The sequence below is a fragment of the Erpetoichthys calabaricus genome, chromosome 16 (assembly GCF_900747795.2).
Source record: "Erpetoichthys calabaricus chromosome 16, fErpCal1.3, whole genome shotgun sequence".
In the NCBI taxonomy this organism is placed as follows: Eukaryota; Metazoa; Chordata; class Cladistia; order Polypteriformes; family Polypteridae; genus Erpetoichthys; species Erpetoichthys calabaricus.
This window is the reverse complement of record NC_041409.2, coordinates 47,868,370-47,882,927: the sequence shown is the minus strand read 5'-3', so window position 1 is coordinate 47,882,927 and position 14,558 is coordinate 47,868,370. Positions and strand designations below refer to the sequence as shown.

Sequence of the window (14,558 nt, the reverse complement as noted above, 5' to 3'; positions counted from 1 at the left end):
TTAGATGCGTCCTTATAATTGAATTTTAATCCTCTGGAGAGAATATTGTGTTCTGTGGTGGAGAGCCGTCTTTTGGATAGGTTGTGTACTCCGGGTTGGGGGTTTTTCAAGACAGCAACACTCAGAACAATGACAACACAATTACATTGACAATCATGTTACGTTATTTTTAAAATGTTTCCTTTTCTTTTTCATAACCTCTTTAACACACTACTTCTCCGCTGCGCAGCGCGGGTATTTTGCTAGTTCTACAATAATAGATAAAAATAATAAAAATCCTTGGGTACTGTTTAGAACAGTGGCTAAATTAACAAATGGGAATTCAGATCTACAGTGCAAAATACCAACAGATATCAGCAGTACAGACTTTATGAACTTCAATGAGAAAATTAAAAATATAAGATCCCAGATCTCAGCATCACAGTGCAAACCACATACTAGCTTAGCAGACCTGTCTCACATTGCATTCAGCACTTTAGTAATTTTAATCCCTGTAACTGAGTAGGAAGTCTTAACTTTAATTTCTAAAATGAAACCCACTACTTGTTCCCTAGATCCAGTGCCAACAAAACTAGTAAAAAGTGCAATGGATGTTCTTTCAGCGCCTATTCTAAACATTATTAATAATTTGTTATTGCATGGCACAGTACCTGATGCACTAAAAGTGTCAGTCATTAAACCATTACTTAAAAAGTCAGACCTAGACCCACACATACTTAATAATTACAGACCTATTAAAAATGTACCCTCTCTCTCTAAAATACTAGAAAAAGTAGTCGTCAATCAGCTTCAGTCACACCTTACGCATTATAATTTATTTGAGGAATTCCAGACTGGTTTCCACACTGGTCATAGTACAGACCTAACAGCACTAACGCGGATTGTAAATGGCATTCTGATATCCTCTGATGAAGGAAAATCCACTGTAATTATGTCGTTAGACTTAGGTGCAGCATTTGACACCACTTGACCATTCTATTTTACTGCACAGGCTAGAAAATGATGTTGGGCTTACAGGCACTGTGCTCGCTTGGTTTAGTTCTTATTTATCAAATCAATTCCAATACGTACAGAAATGTGCTGACAGTACTCCATCAATACACACAGCAGTTCAATATGGTGTCCCACAGGGCTCAGTATTGGGACCTTTACTGTTTTCACTTTACATGCTTCCACTGGGATCTATCATTAGGAAACATAATGTTAATTTTCACTCGTATGCAGATGACACTCAGTAATACCTTTCATTTAGATCACATGAAGTTTCTCCAATGTTGTCTTTAATTAGTTGTGTTAGTGAATTAAAGGAGTGGATGGATGAGAACTAACTATCTTTAAACACCGATAAAACAAAGATGTTAATTGTTGGAGGGAATGATGCTGATCACAACAATATTTTGTCATCATTTAACTCAGCTGGAATCACAATTAATTTTACTTAATCAGCCCACAATCTAGGAGTTATCTTTGACTCTAGCATGTCATTTAAAGCACACATTACAAAGTTGTCCAAACCATGTTTCTTCCATCTTAAAAATGTTGGGAAATTAAGGCACTTTCTAAATAAACGGGATTCTGAGAAATTAATTCATGCATTTATTTCTAGTAGGATTGAGTACTGCAATGCGGTGTTCACTGGATGTTCAAATTGTTCTTTATACAGCCTCCAGTTAATCCAAAATGCTGCTGCAAAAATTATTACAAGAACAAGAAAATATGAACACATAACTCCAGTATTTAAATCTTTACACTGGCACCTGGTTAAGTTTTGGGCAGATTTCAAAATCCTCCTTTTAACATATAAAGCATTAAATGGACAAGGTCCAGCTTACTTGTCTGAACTTATCATGACTTACAAACCATAGCGCACATTAAGATCTCAAGATGCCGGTCTGCTTATAATTCCAAGAATTAATAAAATAACAGTGGGAGGTTGAGCTTTTAGTTACAGGGCCCCTAAACTGTGGAATGGTCTGCCTGCTACTATAAGAGATGCCCCTTCGGTCTCAGCTTTTAAATCCCGGCTGAAGACTCAATACTTCAGTTTAGCATATCCTGACTAGAGCCGCTGATTAACTGTACAGACTGCATCTCTATTGTTCGTCATTAGCACTAAAACATAAGTAACATGATAGTTAGAATTTGTTACTAACCCTCACCTATTCTGTATCTCTTCTTGGTACTCAAATGTGGCACTTGGTGCAACGGCCCACCTGCCAAGTTTTTTTGCCTGCCTAAGGTAAAGTCATCCCTGATGGAGGATCGCAGGAATCGTGGGAAAGAGGGGTCCTTTCATCGGATTGGCAGACTCAGCGCGGTTTCAGGTGTGGAATGGCCAAATGGGGGAGGCAGCTTGATGGCTGAGGTCTCCTGGAATCTAAACAAATCCAAATCATATTATGTGATATGATCTACTGTTAAATTCTGCTCTGTACTTGTAAAATTTTTATTTTTATACTGTATTGAGGATTTGTTCTGTTCTGTGGATTGTATTGTATTGACCCCCTTCTTTTTGACACCCACTGCACGCCCAACCTACCTGGAAAGGGGTCTCTTTTTGAACTGCCTTTCCCAAGGTTTCTTCCATTTTTTCCCTACAAGGGTTTTTTGGGAGTTTTTTCTTGTCTTCTTAGATAGTCAAGGCTGGGGGACTGTCAAGAGGCAAGGCCTGTTAAAGCCCACTGCGGCACTTCTTGTGTGATTTTGGGTTATACAAAAATAAATTATATTGTATTGTACATCTTCTGTGGATAACACTACACAGCAAAGGAGATCTTGATATGCCATTCACATTAAAACGTTAACAGCTTCCTGTTAGAATAGCTTTTGCAAAGACAATTAACAAATCTCACAGCCAAAAATTTGAAAAAGTAATTTTATTTAATAGAGAGAAAGAAACGAAATTCAATCACGGGCAGTAGTAAGTTGCATTGTCACGATGAAAGTCCAAACACAGAATCAAAATTCAATGTAAAAAAATCTCATGAAAATAAAAATCTATTGAATTTGTACATCCATATCCCCAAACGCGAGCGACAGAAACGTGAAGAGGCTAGTGCGTGGCACAGACCCAGGGGTTGGCGAGTGATGCGAGCAGCGGGCAAAGCCCCCAGTACTATATATAAAATTACTCCATCTTAAGTGCTGTAATAGGCAACAAAAAGAGAACAGAAAGGGCAAAATATTCTGCTCCCCTACCTCCTTTGACAGGAGCAACTGGCCATCCTGGGTGAACTTAGAAAACAGTGGTTAAACTGGGAGAGTGAGAGAGAGAGAGAGAGAAAAGGAAACACTTCTTTCATATTTTTTCAAAACGATTTCTCCAAATTACAAAGGAATGACAATAAATGAAACATACACTGAAAATAACATACTGTACCTAATTAAAAGTGAATATTCCACAAAAGTTCAGTTTATGATTACCTTCTCTTTTATTTCTTTCAGCGATGGATACAGCACTTCTTTAGAAAGTAGGTTCTGCATAATGGTTTGCATAATTGGTAAAATGTTGGCATCCTCCCCTCCGTCTTCACTGCCCTCAGATAATCTTAGTCCTTCTAATGCCCGGACAAGGTCCTCTCCAACTATTCCAGAGCTCTGTAAAATGTAAAATAAAATAAAGAACAATACACATTTAAAAATAATGAAATGTGTCATCATTGGAAAACTAAGAAATCTCATTATACAGGTTTATCAGTTAAGAATAAAAAGTTTTCATCAAATATTTCACTCTAAAAATTGTAAAAAGCACCACCATTTCTGTTTCATATAATTTATTCATCTTCTTCTATAATACGCTACCGTGGCTGTTCGTTTGTCTGTCCAGGATTTTAAATCACCTGTAGCTCGCAAACCGTTTCCCCCTATTGACTTGAAATTTGGTACACATATACTATGTGACGTCTACTGTCCACTTTCGGGGTGATGATTTTATTGCTCTTTTTACTTTTATTTTATTTTATTGTTGAATCAACTCTTGGCACTGCGCAGCAGGGCGGCGCATGTGTACGGGCGCTGTTCTCATTCCCTACCACCTTCGCTAATCATTCTTGAGGCAGATTGAAGACTTAAGTGCCAGATTAAGTGAAAAATTAAAGAAAACGTACTAAGTAACTGCAACACAAAAACTAACTTAATCAGTTTTAACACAAAAAGATGCAGACGAAAGAAGAGAAGCAGCGGGCCACTAGGGTGGAGTAAAGAAGAGATGCTCAGGAAGCAGCAAGCACATCAACCTCTGAGCAAACAAACGCTAAACGTACAGAGAAAGAGGATGAATACTATGAATGCTCAAGTCAAGTGTATTTATTCACCGCACGTTATCGTGCAGTGCGCTGTTACTGGTTATTAATAATATAATATAGAACTCAGCACAGGATTTGTCCAACATACAGTGTATTAATGCACAACCCCATTTTATTTCCCTCATATCTTCTTTAATTTTTCTTCATAGTTCATATCTTGCAGGCGTGGAATCAGCCGAGTCATCTTCTCTCGGTTTCCTCCAGTGCTTATATGTCTTTTTTGCAATATGAAGACAATATGCACACATATTCTAAGCGAGGCCTTACTAATGCATTATATAAGTGCATTATATAGCTTAAGCACAACTTCCCTTATTTTGTTTTCTACAATATTTGTATTGTACTGTATCATATGACATCCTGAATGTAAATAGTGATAAGTCCACTATTACTCCTAGGTCTATCTCATATGGTGTACTTTGTAGTTTCAAAAATCCCAGTGTGTATTCAAATCCAATATTTTTATTTCCTATGTAATAGTGTATGTTGCATTTACCTACACTAAATTTAATGTCACAAATATGCCCAAACTGGAATTCTGTCAGATTTGTACAATTCTATATAATCTGCAAATGTAAACATCTTTTTATGTATATATTTATGCAGATTGTTTACAAAAATAAAATACAGCAGCGCCCCAGAACTCTTCCTTGAGGGACAACACTTTCATCATCATCTAATTCTCAAAAAGCTGCTCTCACCTTAACCTTTTTGTTCCCATTGTTTTAAGCCAATATCGCATCCATCTACACACATTGCACCCTGAATTCCGAATTCGTTTTAATTTTTAGTCTCTCATGGGTTACTTTATTAAAATCTTAAAACAACATCATATGTATCTCTCTATGATCATTTGCATTTGTTAGTCTCTCATACTATTCCAGCATATTAGTTTAACATGATATCTGACTTCTAAGCATATATTGACTGCTCATTAATACAATTGTGCTTAATGAATGATGCTTGATTTGTTATTTAAAAGCTGCTTCTGTTAATTTACCCATGATGCATGTTACTCTTACTGGCCTATAATGACTTGGAACTGCCCAATCATCCATTTTATATTAAAGGATAATACATGCTAGCTACCAATGGTCACAAATTTTCCCGGTGTACAGCAATTTTCGAGAAATATATGCCAAGAGTTTATATACTGTAAGATGTAATTAACCTCCCTGAGCACTCAAAGATAAATATCTCATCCCAGTGAGTTGTCAAATTTCATAATATTTATTATAAGCAGCACTACTCTTTCCACAATTACAAAATTATTAAGAACCTCCTTGATTGTTACTGTTTCTACTCAGATGTTGTCTTATTCTTCACATGTGTAAGTATTTACTTTTTCACTGTTTGTATATTTTCATTTACCCTTACCTTTCATAATTCTTTTCACCTTCTCCTTGACTGTTGTTTTACTACTAAAATAATGAAATAATCTCTTTAGGTAATTTTTCACCTTTTCTGCAGTATTTCTCTACACATGCATTTAGCATTCCTAATATTGTTTTTAACCCCTGCTCTTGGTATGGATAGTGCTGAAGTCATTTGCCTTGTACACATTAAAAAGCTAAAAAATAAAACTCTATTTATCCACATTGGAGTCCTCTAATTACTTACTGCTTCTATATGTCTGTACAATGTTTTCCTGCTTTATACACAGAACACTTTAAAACAGGCTCTGTTGTGCCTTGACTAAATGTGCACTTAAAAACTTATTTCAGTTTATCTCTCTACTAAAAATTTGCATTACTAAAGCTGAGTGTAACAGCTTCAAGTAAGAAGACAATTGAGGAAGCTACACATAGGTAAAGCTGCTGGACCAGATGGGAGTTAGTCCAGGAGTTCTTAAAGCTTGTGCTGATCAACTTTGTGATATGCTCTGTCACCTGTTCAGCCTGTCAGAAAGGCTCTAGAAAGTGTCGATGCAGTGAAAAATATCCTGCATTGTTCCTGTTCCAAAGAAGGCACATACCTCTTCACTTAATGACTACAGACCAGTGCCACTTATGTCTCACATCATGAAGACTTTTGAGAGACTGGTCCTGGACTGTAGGAGTCCTCTTGTGGTAGACCACCTGGACCCATTGCAATTTTGATTTTTCCAGTGCCTTCAATTCCATCCAACCATCCCTCTTAAGGAGTAAGCTCAGAGATCTGCAGGTGGATAAGCCTATGGTGTCCTGGATAATGGACTATCTGGGAGGCACAACACAGTTTGTAAGACTGTGTTTCTGATGCTTATGTGAGCCACACTATAGCACCACAAGGAACAGTCCCATCGTCTCCTTTTCTCCACACTCTGTACACCTCAGACTATAAAAATAACAGCAGGTCATGTCAGTTGCTGAAATTCTCAGATGATTCTGCACTTATGGGTTGTATTGATAAAGGTGAGGAGACAGAGGCGAGGAGTCAGATGGAGAAGTTCATTTCTTGGTGCAAAGAGTATTGTCTGCATCATTACTGCAGCAAAATCAAATAACTGGTTATTTTGATTTTCACCACAACAAAAAGCTTCTATGTCTAGCCACTCATCATGGAGTGGATGTTGAGGTGATACAGACTTACAAGTACTTGAGTCTCCACATCAATGACAGGTTGGCCTGGTCTTGTAACTCAGAGGTGCTATATAAGAAAGGGCAGAGGAGGCTCAATTTGCTTAGTTGACTGTATTCCCTTAATGTGAGTAGTGACATCCATCACATCTCCTACAACTCTGTGCTGGGCAGTGCTATTTTCAGCGCTGTGATGTGCTGGGCTGGTAGCATCACTTCAAAAGAGTCCCACCAAATCAATAAGCTAATTAAAACGGCAAGCTCAGTTAAGGTACGCACTCTAACCCACCGAAGGTAATAGGAGGACGAGAGAATTAAAACAAAACCGAGTATCATTCTGAACAATGCTCTAAATCCTCTCTCTGAAACAGTAACACAGAGTACTTTCAGCCAATGAATCATTCAGTAGAGGTGTGTCAAGAAACACTACTGGAGTTCCTTTATACCAACAGCAACACATGTGAATTATGTCTCATTTTGACTACGATTGCCAAGCAAGATGTTTTCTTTCTTTTTTAAATTTTTTCTTTTTTTTTTTTTTGAGGTGGAGTGGTGGCCCTGAGGCTAGGGATCTGCGCCAGCAGTAGGAAGGTTGCCAGTTTGAATTCCGTAAATGCCAGAAGTGAATCCACCCCGTTGTGCATATGGCAACCTGCATCCAGCCCTGTAAGCTGGCCCTCCAATTTACAGGGAAAATGTGGGGGTTGGTGGCAGGATTAACACTCCAGTCACTGTAGTAAAAAAACAAAAAAAAAAAACTCACTCTGTTCCACTTCATTTGAACTAGCGTGGTGCTGAGGTGTCACCCATTGCATGACTCTGGTCCTAATTTGGGATCCTGAAATGGTTTGTCGTGTGGGGGGTGTGATAATGTGCTGTATCAGTGAGTGCTCCCAACCTCTCTCTCTCTTTCTTTTTAGTCATTCTGGTGTGTGTTCAGACCATATTGTGTGTGTGTGTGTGAGTGTGTGTGTGTGTATGTGTGTGTCTATGTGTTTGTTTATTTATATATGCAAAAGCAAAATAATTAACACAATACAAATAGCTTGTCTTAATGCCAGAAGTATCAAAAAAGTAAGTTGGAGTTGTCTGTAGCGGAGCATAATTATAATATTAGAGCAATAACATAAACCTGGCTAATTAACAAAGATGGGGACACATTTTTAGGAAGGATAGCCAGAAAAGAAAATGAGGTGGGGTTGCTCTGTGTGTCAAACAGAACTTAAATGCAAGTCCTCTTCAGTTAGACGATGAGTCCCAACTTAGTGAGGACGTGTGGCTTCGCCTGGAAAGCATTAGAGAAAGAGGTCTTATTTAAGAAGTATGTTGTAGACCACCCAATGCAGACAAATTCAATGCACAGCTTTTTAGTAATATTAAAAAGGCAAGTTTTCAGGGGGATATTATAGTCATGGGAACTTTAAATACCAGGATATTAACTAGGATAATCTTGCAAATAGCAAAGCAAAGAGCAGGAGTTGTTAGATGTAATCAGTGACAGTTTTTTAAACACAGTATGTTAAAACACCAACACAGGGTGAAGCCAGTCTAGATTTAGTATCTATATATATAAAATCCCGATGTGCGTCCAGGTGTCCGTGTGTGGGTGTCTTCTGATGAAGTGCGCATGCGCGGGGCACGGTGCGATGTGCGATATTACTGTTAGAGAAAGTTAGAGGCGTTTTACGGAAATACAAACCAGTATTACTGCGAGAGGAAATTAAAGGTACACAATACAGTGACGCATATTACAGCCACATACAAGCCAGTATTACTGTCAGGGGAGATTAAAGGCATATTGCCGACGCGCACGCCTGTATTACCGCCAGAGAAAATTAAAGGTATATTACGGATGTACAAGCCAGCGGACGTACAAGACGGTATCCTTCAATAAGGGCGCACACAGGCATCCTTCAATAAGGGCGCGCACAAAAAGGCGAGCCTCAAAAGTGCGACCTCAATTGGTCGCAGCGAATAAAGGCGCACGTAAATAAAGATCTGCACCTTTGTTGCTCTTCACATATTCCAGAGCCATCTGAACTAAATTATCTACAAACACCTTTATTCGCCGTGCTCAATTGAGGTCACCCTTTTGTGCGTGCTTTATTGAATAGAGCCGTACAAGACAGTATTACTGTCACAGAAAATTAAAGACACACAATACACAGCGGCAGCCCACGAAGAACGGTCAGCTCAGCAAGTAAACATCAACAAAAGAAAGGCTGAAAGAAAGAAAAATACGACCAACAAAAAGAATGAGGTCAAAGTCCCTTGCCATTTAATATAGACTGTTCCTACTAATGTTTATGCACTACTGTTCTAGCGCCCGTTATTGTAACGGGCTAAATGACTAGTTTTGTAATAATCAGGATAGAACTGAGAGTGTAGAGGTGATTGAACCACTCAGTTGGGCAAATTTTGAGCAGATGTAGCAAAGTCTAAGAGAACAGACTGGGATAAGATTTTAAGTGTGAACACAGTCGAAGAGCAGTGGAGCAGGTTTAAAAAGTTTTACATATAATGCAGGACAGGTGCATACCTAAATTTGGAATTAGAAAATTTAATAAAAAATCTCAGCACTGGGTTAATAGAGAGTTTAAAAAGAAGCTGCAAAGGAAAAAAAACAGCTGGATGAGGCAAATAAGATTAATAATTCCAGTGTGAATTGTAGGGTGTACAAGAACATGAGGTCCACCATTAAGAAGGATATTAAGGAAAGGCAGCCGACAAGGCGAAAGACGACTCCAAGAGATTCTTTCAGTATTTTAGTAGTAAAAGAACAGTAGTCTATGACTCAGCAGCTCCGTGTACGACTTTATTTTTCTACTTTTATTTTTCTCTTTTTTATTGATCACTCCCATCACTTTATTTTATGTGGATTCGTTCCCTGGACACACTTACTTTTACAACGCGGGCATGGATTTTTTACACGCCAAGACTCGTCTATTCAAGTACTCAACTTCGAGCGCTGAGAACAAATGCCAGTGCCGGTGTGGTTCCCTATTTACCCTACAAGGTAAGAAGGCGGTATCATGGCAGCAGAGCCGGCACTAAGCTAAAAATGAAGCGGCTTGCGAGAAAGTGGTGTTTTAAGCCTTCGGTGCCTTCTGTGATCCTGGGAAATGTGAACTCAATCTCAAAAAAGATCGACGAACTGGCTGCGCTGGTGAAAAATGTCTGAACCTACAGAGAATGCAGTTTGTTGTGCTTTTGCGAAACGTGGCTAACTACCACCATCCCAGATGCTAACGTGGAGCTACCCGGGTTTAGCACAGTTAGAGCGGACAGAGATGCAAGCACCTGCGGGAAGCACAAAGATGGAGGACTCGCTCTCTATGTTAATACACGGTGGTGTAACTCTGGACATGTTAATGTCAAAGTCTCCACTTGCTGCAGGGACATTGGACTGTTGGCCGTAAGTTTGCGTCCCTATTACTTGCCCAGAGAGTTTGGACACGTCATTGTTGTTATCGTTTACATCCCTCCTTGGGCGGACGTGGAGACAGCGAGTGACATCATCCATTCTGCTGCTGCTAAGTTACAAACGCAGCACCCTGAGGCGCTTGTGCTATTCGCTTGAGACTTTAACCATGTGACGCTGGACAAAACATTACACCTGCCTTCTCCCAGTATGTGGACTGTAACACCCAGGGTAATAAGACTATTGATTTACTGTATGCAAATGTTAAAGAAGCATACAGCGCCACCCCGCTGCCTGCACTTGGGAAAGCAGATCATAACCTGGTTCTGCTTCAGCCTCACTACAAACCAAGAGTGAGGGCCCTACCTACAACCACATGCTCATTCAGGAAGTGGTCCCCGGAGGCAGAGAAGGCTCTGAGAGAATTCTTTAGAAATACAGACTGGGATATCCTGCAGGGATCACATAGTGAGAACATTGAGGAGGTTGTTGACTGCACTACTGACTACATCAACCTCTGTATGGACATTGTAGTTCCAGTAAGAACTGTACGCTGCTATGCTAACAACAAGCCATGGATTACAAGTGACATCAAGGGCCTTTTGAACCAGAAGAAAAGGGCTTTTTAAGGCGGTGATCAGTATGAGCTCAAGCGCGTGCAGAAGGAAGCTGGAGCAGATGTTGCAGAATAACAGCATGAAGGAAGTGTGGGATGGGATGAAGATCATCACTGGCTGCAGCACGAAGCGGGGTGCCACCATCGAGAGAGACGTGAAGAGAGCAAACCAAATGAACAACTTCTTTAACAGGTTTGACCACCCTAACCTACTCTCACTCTCACCTCAGAGTACTGCACCCTCCACACATCCTACTGCTGATACCAGCATAGGAGAGACATCCCCACCCACAATTACAGCAGCCCAGGTAAGCAGAGAGCTGAGGAGACTTTGTGCCAGCAAAGCAGCGGGTCCAGATGGAGTATCGCCACGACTGCTGAAGGTCTGTGCATCGGAGCTGGGGGGTCCTCTACAGCGCATCTTCAACCTGAGCCTGGAACAGGGGAGAGTCCCGAGGCTTTGGAAATCATCTTGCATCACCCCAGTCCCAAAGGTAATTAGACTGGACTGCCAATACTGACGCTCTGTGTAAGAAAGGACAGAGCCGGTTATACTTCCTTAGAGGGCTGGCGTCCTTCAACATCTGCAATAAGATGCTGCAGATGTTCTATCAGACGGTTATGGCGAGCGCCCTCTTCTACGCAGTGGTGTGCTGGGGAGGCAGCATTAAGACGAAAAAGGCGCCTCACGCCTGGACAAACTGGTGAGGAAAGCAGGCTCTATTGTTGGCATGGAGCTGGACAGTTTGACATCTGTGGCAGAGCGACGGGCGCTAAGCAGGCTCCTATCAATTATGGAGAATCACTGTATCCACTAAACAGTGTCATCTCCAGACAGAAGAGCAGCTTCAGCGACAGACTTCTGTCACTGTCCTGCTCCACTGACAGACTGAAAAGATCATTCCTCCCCCAAACTATGCGACTCTTCAATTCCACCTGGGGGGGTAAACGTTAACATTATACAAAGTTATTGTCTGTTTTTTACCTGCATTATTATCAATCTTTAATTTAATATTGTTTTTTGTATCAGTATGCTGCTGCTGGAGTATGTGAATTTCCCCTTGGGATTAATAAAGTATCTATCTATCTATATAAAGGAGGAGATGAAGTGCATCAGGAATAGTAAAGGGGAATTAAAAATTACCCACTTTGTGCTGCAGGTTTGACAGGATGAGTGGCAGTAAGAAAGCCATTCATTAGAGGACAAAACATGGCCTTGAAATACCGGCTGTGGACTACTGCAGACTGGACAAAGTCTACTCTTCACAATAGAAACCAAGACTTGCTTTTTCTGACCACTGTTAAGCTGTGTTTAAAGCTGTAGTGCTGTGAGGTGCCCATCACACAAGCTTCTTCATTAAGAAGAGTGGGATTCTATGTCCTTGTATTGATTACCAATAATTAAATAAAATTACAGTTAAGTATAGCTATCCTCTACCATTAATTTCAGCATTGCTAAATTAAGTCTGTGCCCCAGCATTTTTCATTAAGCTTGATTTTCTTATTGAGTATATGTTGATAAAAAGAGAGGGGGTCAAAGGAAGATGGGAATTGTACAAACACTGGTCAATTACAAATTCAAGACCAGGCAATATGGTTTAACAAATGCAACTACTGTTTTTCAGAACTTTCTAAATTACGTTATCTGTGACCTTCTTGGTGTTTTAGTGCTGATGTTTCTGATCTATTTGGACAATCATGTACAGCAAGTTTGAGAAGTTCTCACACATCTTAGTTTGGGATTACTATCAGGATACACAATTTCTCATAATGGTTTAAGTATGGACAAGTCCAAGGTATCAAATAATTTAAACAAATGAAGATATGTTTTGGTTTTCCTAATGATTGTCACGGATTTAATAATTATAGTTCTATTATTTCCCAAACTACCTTTTTATAACTATAAACAGGCATAAAAAGATTGATTGTTCTCCTAAGGCACCAGGATCCTTAGACAAACTAATACAATAATCTAGCATAGTAACAATCTTTTGGCACCCAAGTTCAAATAAACAGTTTATTATGAAAGTAGATAACTCCAAATATTGGACCTGGAACAATCCTTTCCCAAAAGTAAGAGGAGTTTCACAACCTGTATCCATGTGGGTTTTACTCCAGGACACATTTTGTTGCCCAGAAGAATTATGACATGGGAAATAGAAAATGATTGTTTTTTAAATTGACATTAGAAGAATGGATACACTGGCTGAAAGGAACACAATCTCCATTTGTCACTTATACTATACTGAGCAGAAAAATGTAATGTATCTCAAGTCAGCTCAATATTAAAATGCCTAAAAGGCTTGATGGTTATAATTCCTTAGCCCATTTAATTTTGTGATTAAATATAGGCTAGGTAATAAGAATGGTAAAGCTGAGGCATAATCATTAAAAAAAAAAAAAAAACTGAAAGAAAATCCTGATTACACTATAGAAATTCCTGTACACAATTTGTTTTTCTCATGGGCACCACCAGTTTGAGGAATCATTACCAAAAGGCACCCCTCCGTTGCATGGCTCTGGTAATCACCCTGTGTGATGAAGTCACCAGTGTGACGTTTTAAATAGACAGTGGCTAGTGCCTGATGAATCTGACACTGTGAATAGTAAAATTTAAGTGCATTGGTGTTTGAGTGTTTCATCACCATTAAATTCTTTGTGACCAATTAAGGACAAATGATTTGTTTTGTCTTTCGGTTTTTGAGCCTGATTCTCCAATTTCATGGTATTAACTTCACTATGGTTAAGGCCCATCTCCTGATCTTTGTAATAAATAAATAAGTCTTTTTAAACCTTGCCAGGACAATTGGTATGATAAATAGATGAAGGGCTCTGGGCTGCTAAATAGAACAGATACTTATTTCAGGGAACTATAACAAAGTAGCAATTATATAAACTCTGTCTGATCAACAGCAAAAACTTAAAGAATTTTACCTGTAGCTCATCTGCATTTTTTGCCAATCCACTCAAAGTATCCTTTAAACAAGAAGTAAACTCCTGCTGAGATGATGCATCACTTCCTGGGGAAGTGGACATAAAAGAAATAAGGACATCATATTAATAAGAATGGTAGTGTTTGCTAGCAGTTATAATTTAAATTTAAAAAAAAACCCTCCTCAGTGGCTTGACCTTGGAATGCTAGAGAAATTCTGTTTACATTAGTAATCATTAAGCTCATTCTTGCATTGAGTTTTGTGCAACAATTAAGAATACAGTAATCCCTCCTCCATCGCGGGGGTTGTGTTCCAGAGCCACCCGTGAAATAAGAAAATCCGCGAAGTAGAAACCATATGTTTATATGGTTATTTTTATATTGTCATGCTTGGGTCACAGATTTGCGCAGAAACACAGGAGGTTGTAGAGAGACAGGAACGTTATTCAAACACTGCAAACAAACATTTGTCTCTTTTTCAAAAGTTTAAACTGTGCTCCATGACAAGACAGAGATGACAGTTCCATCTCACAATTAAAAGAATGCAAACATATCTTCTTCTTCAAGTCAGGAGCAGATGTCAGAGAGATAGAGAAAAAAAGCAAACAAATCAATAGGGCTGTTTGCTTTTAAGTATGCGAAGCACCGCGGCACAAAGCAGTTGAAGGCGGCAGCTCACACCCCCTCCGTCAGGAGCAGGAAGAGAGAGAGAGAGAGACAGAGTTTG

At 39.4% G+C, this 14,558-nt stretch overlaps 1 protein-coding gene across 1 annotated transcript in view; it reads right to left on the bottom strand.

The window, feature by feature from the left end:
• The window catches only part of pex19 (peroxisomal biogenesis factor 19), a 62,546-nt gene that overhangs the window by 27,760 nt on the left and 20,228 nt on the right, over positions 1-14,558 (bottom strand). Inside the window, exons 4-5 of the mRNA XM_028821818.2 lie at positions 13,834-13,919; positions 3,424-3,597 (exon numbers count right to left, since the gene is read on the bottom strand). Coding sequence (XP_028677651.1) covers positions 3,424-3,597; positions 13,834-13,919 — 260 coding nt within the window. The remainder of the gene's footprint in view (positions 1-3,423; positions 3,598-13,833; positions 13,920-14,558) is intronic.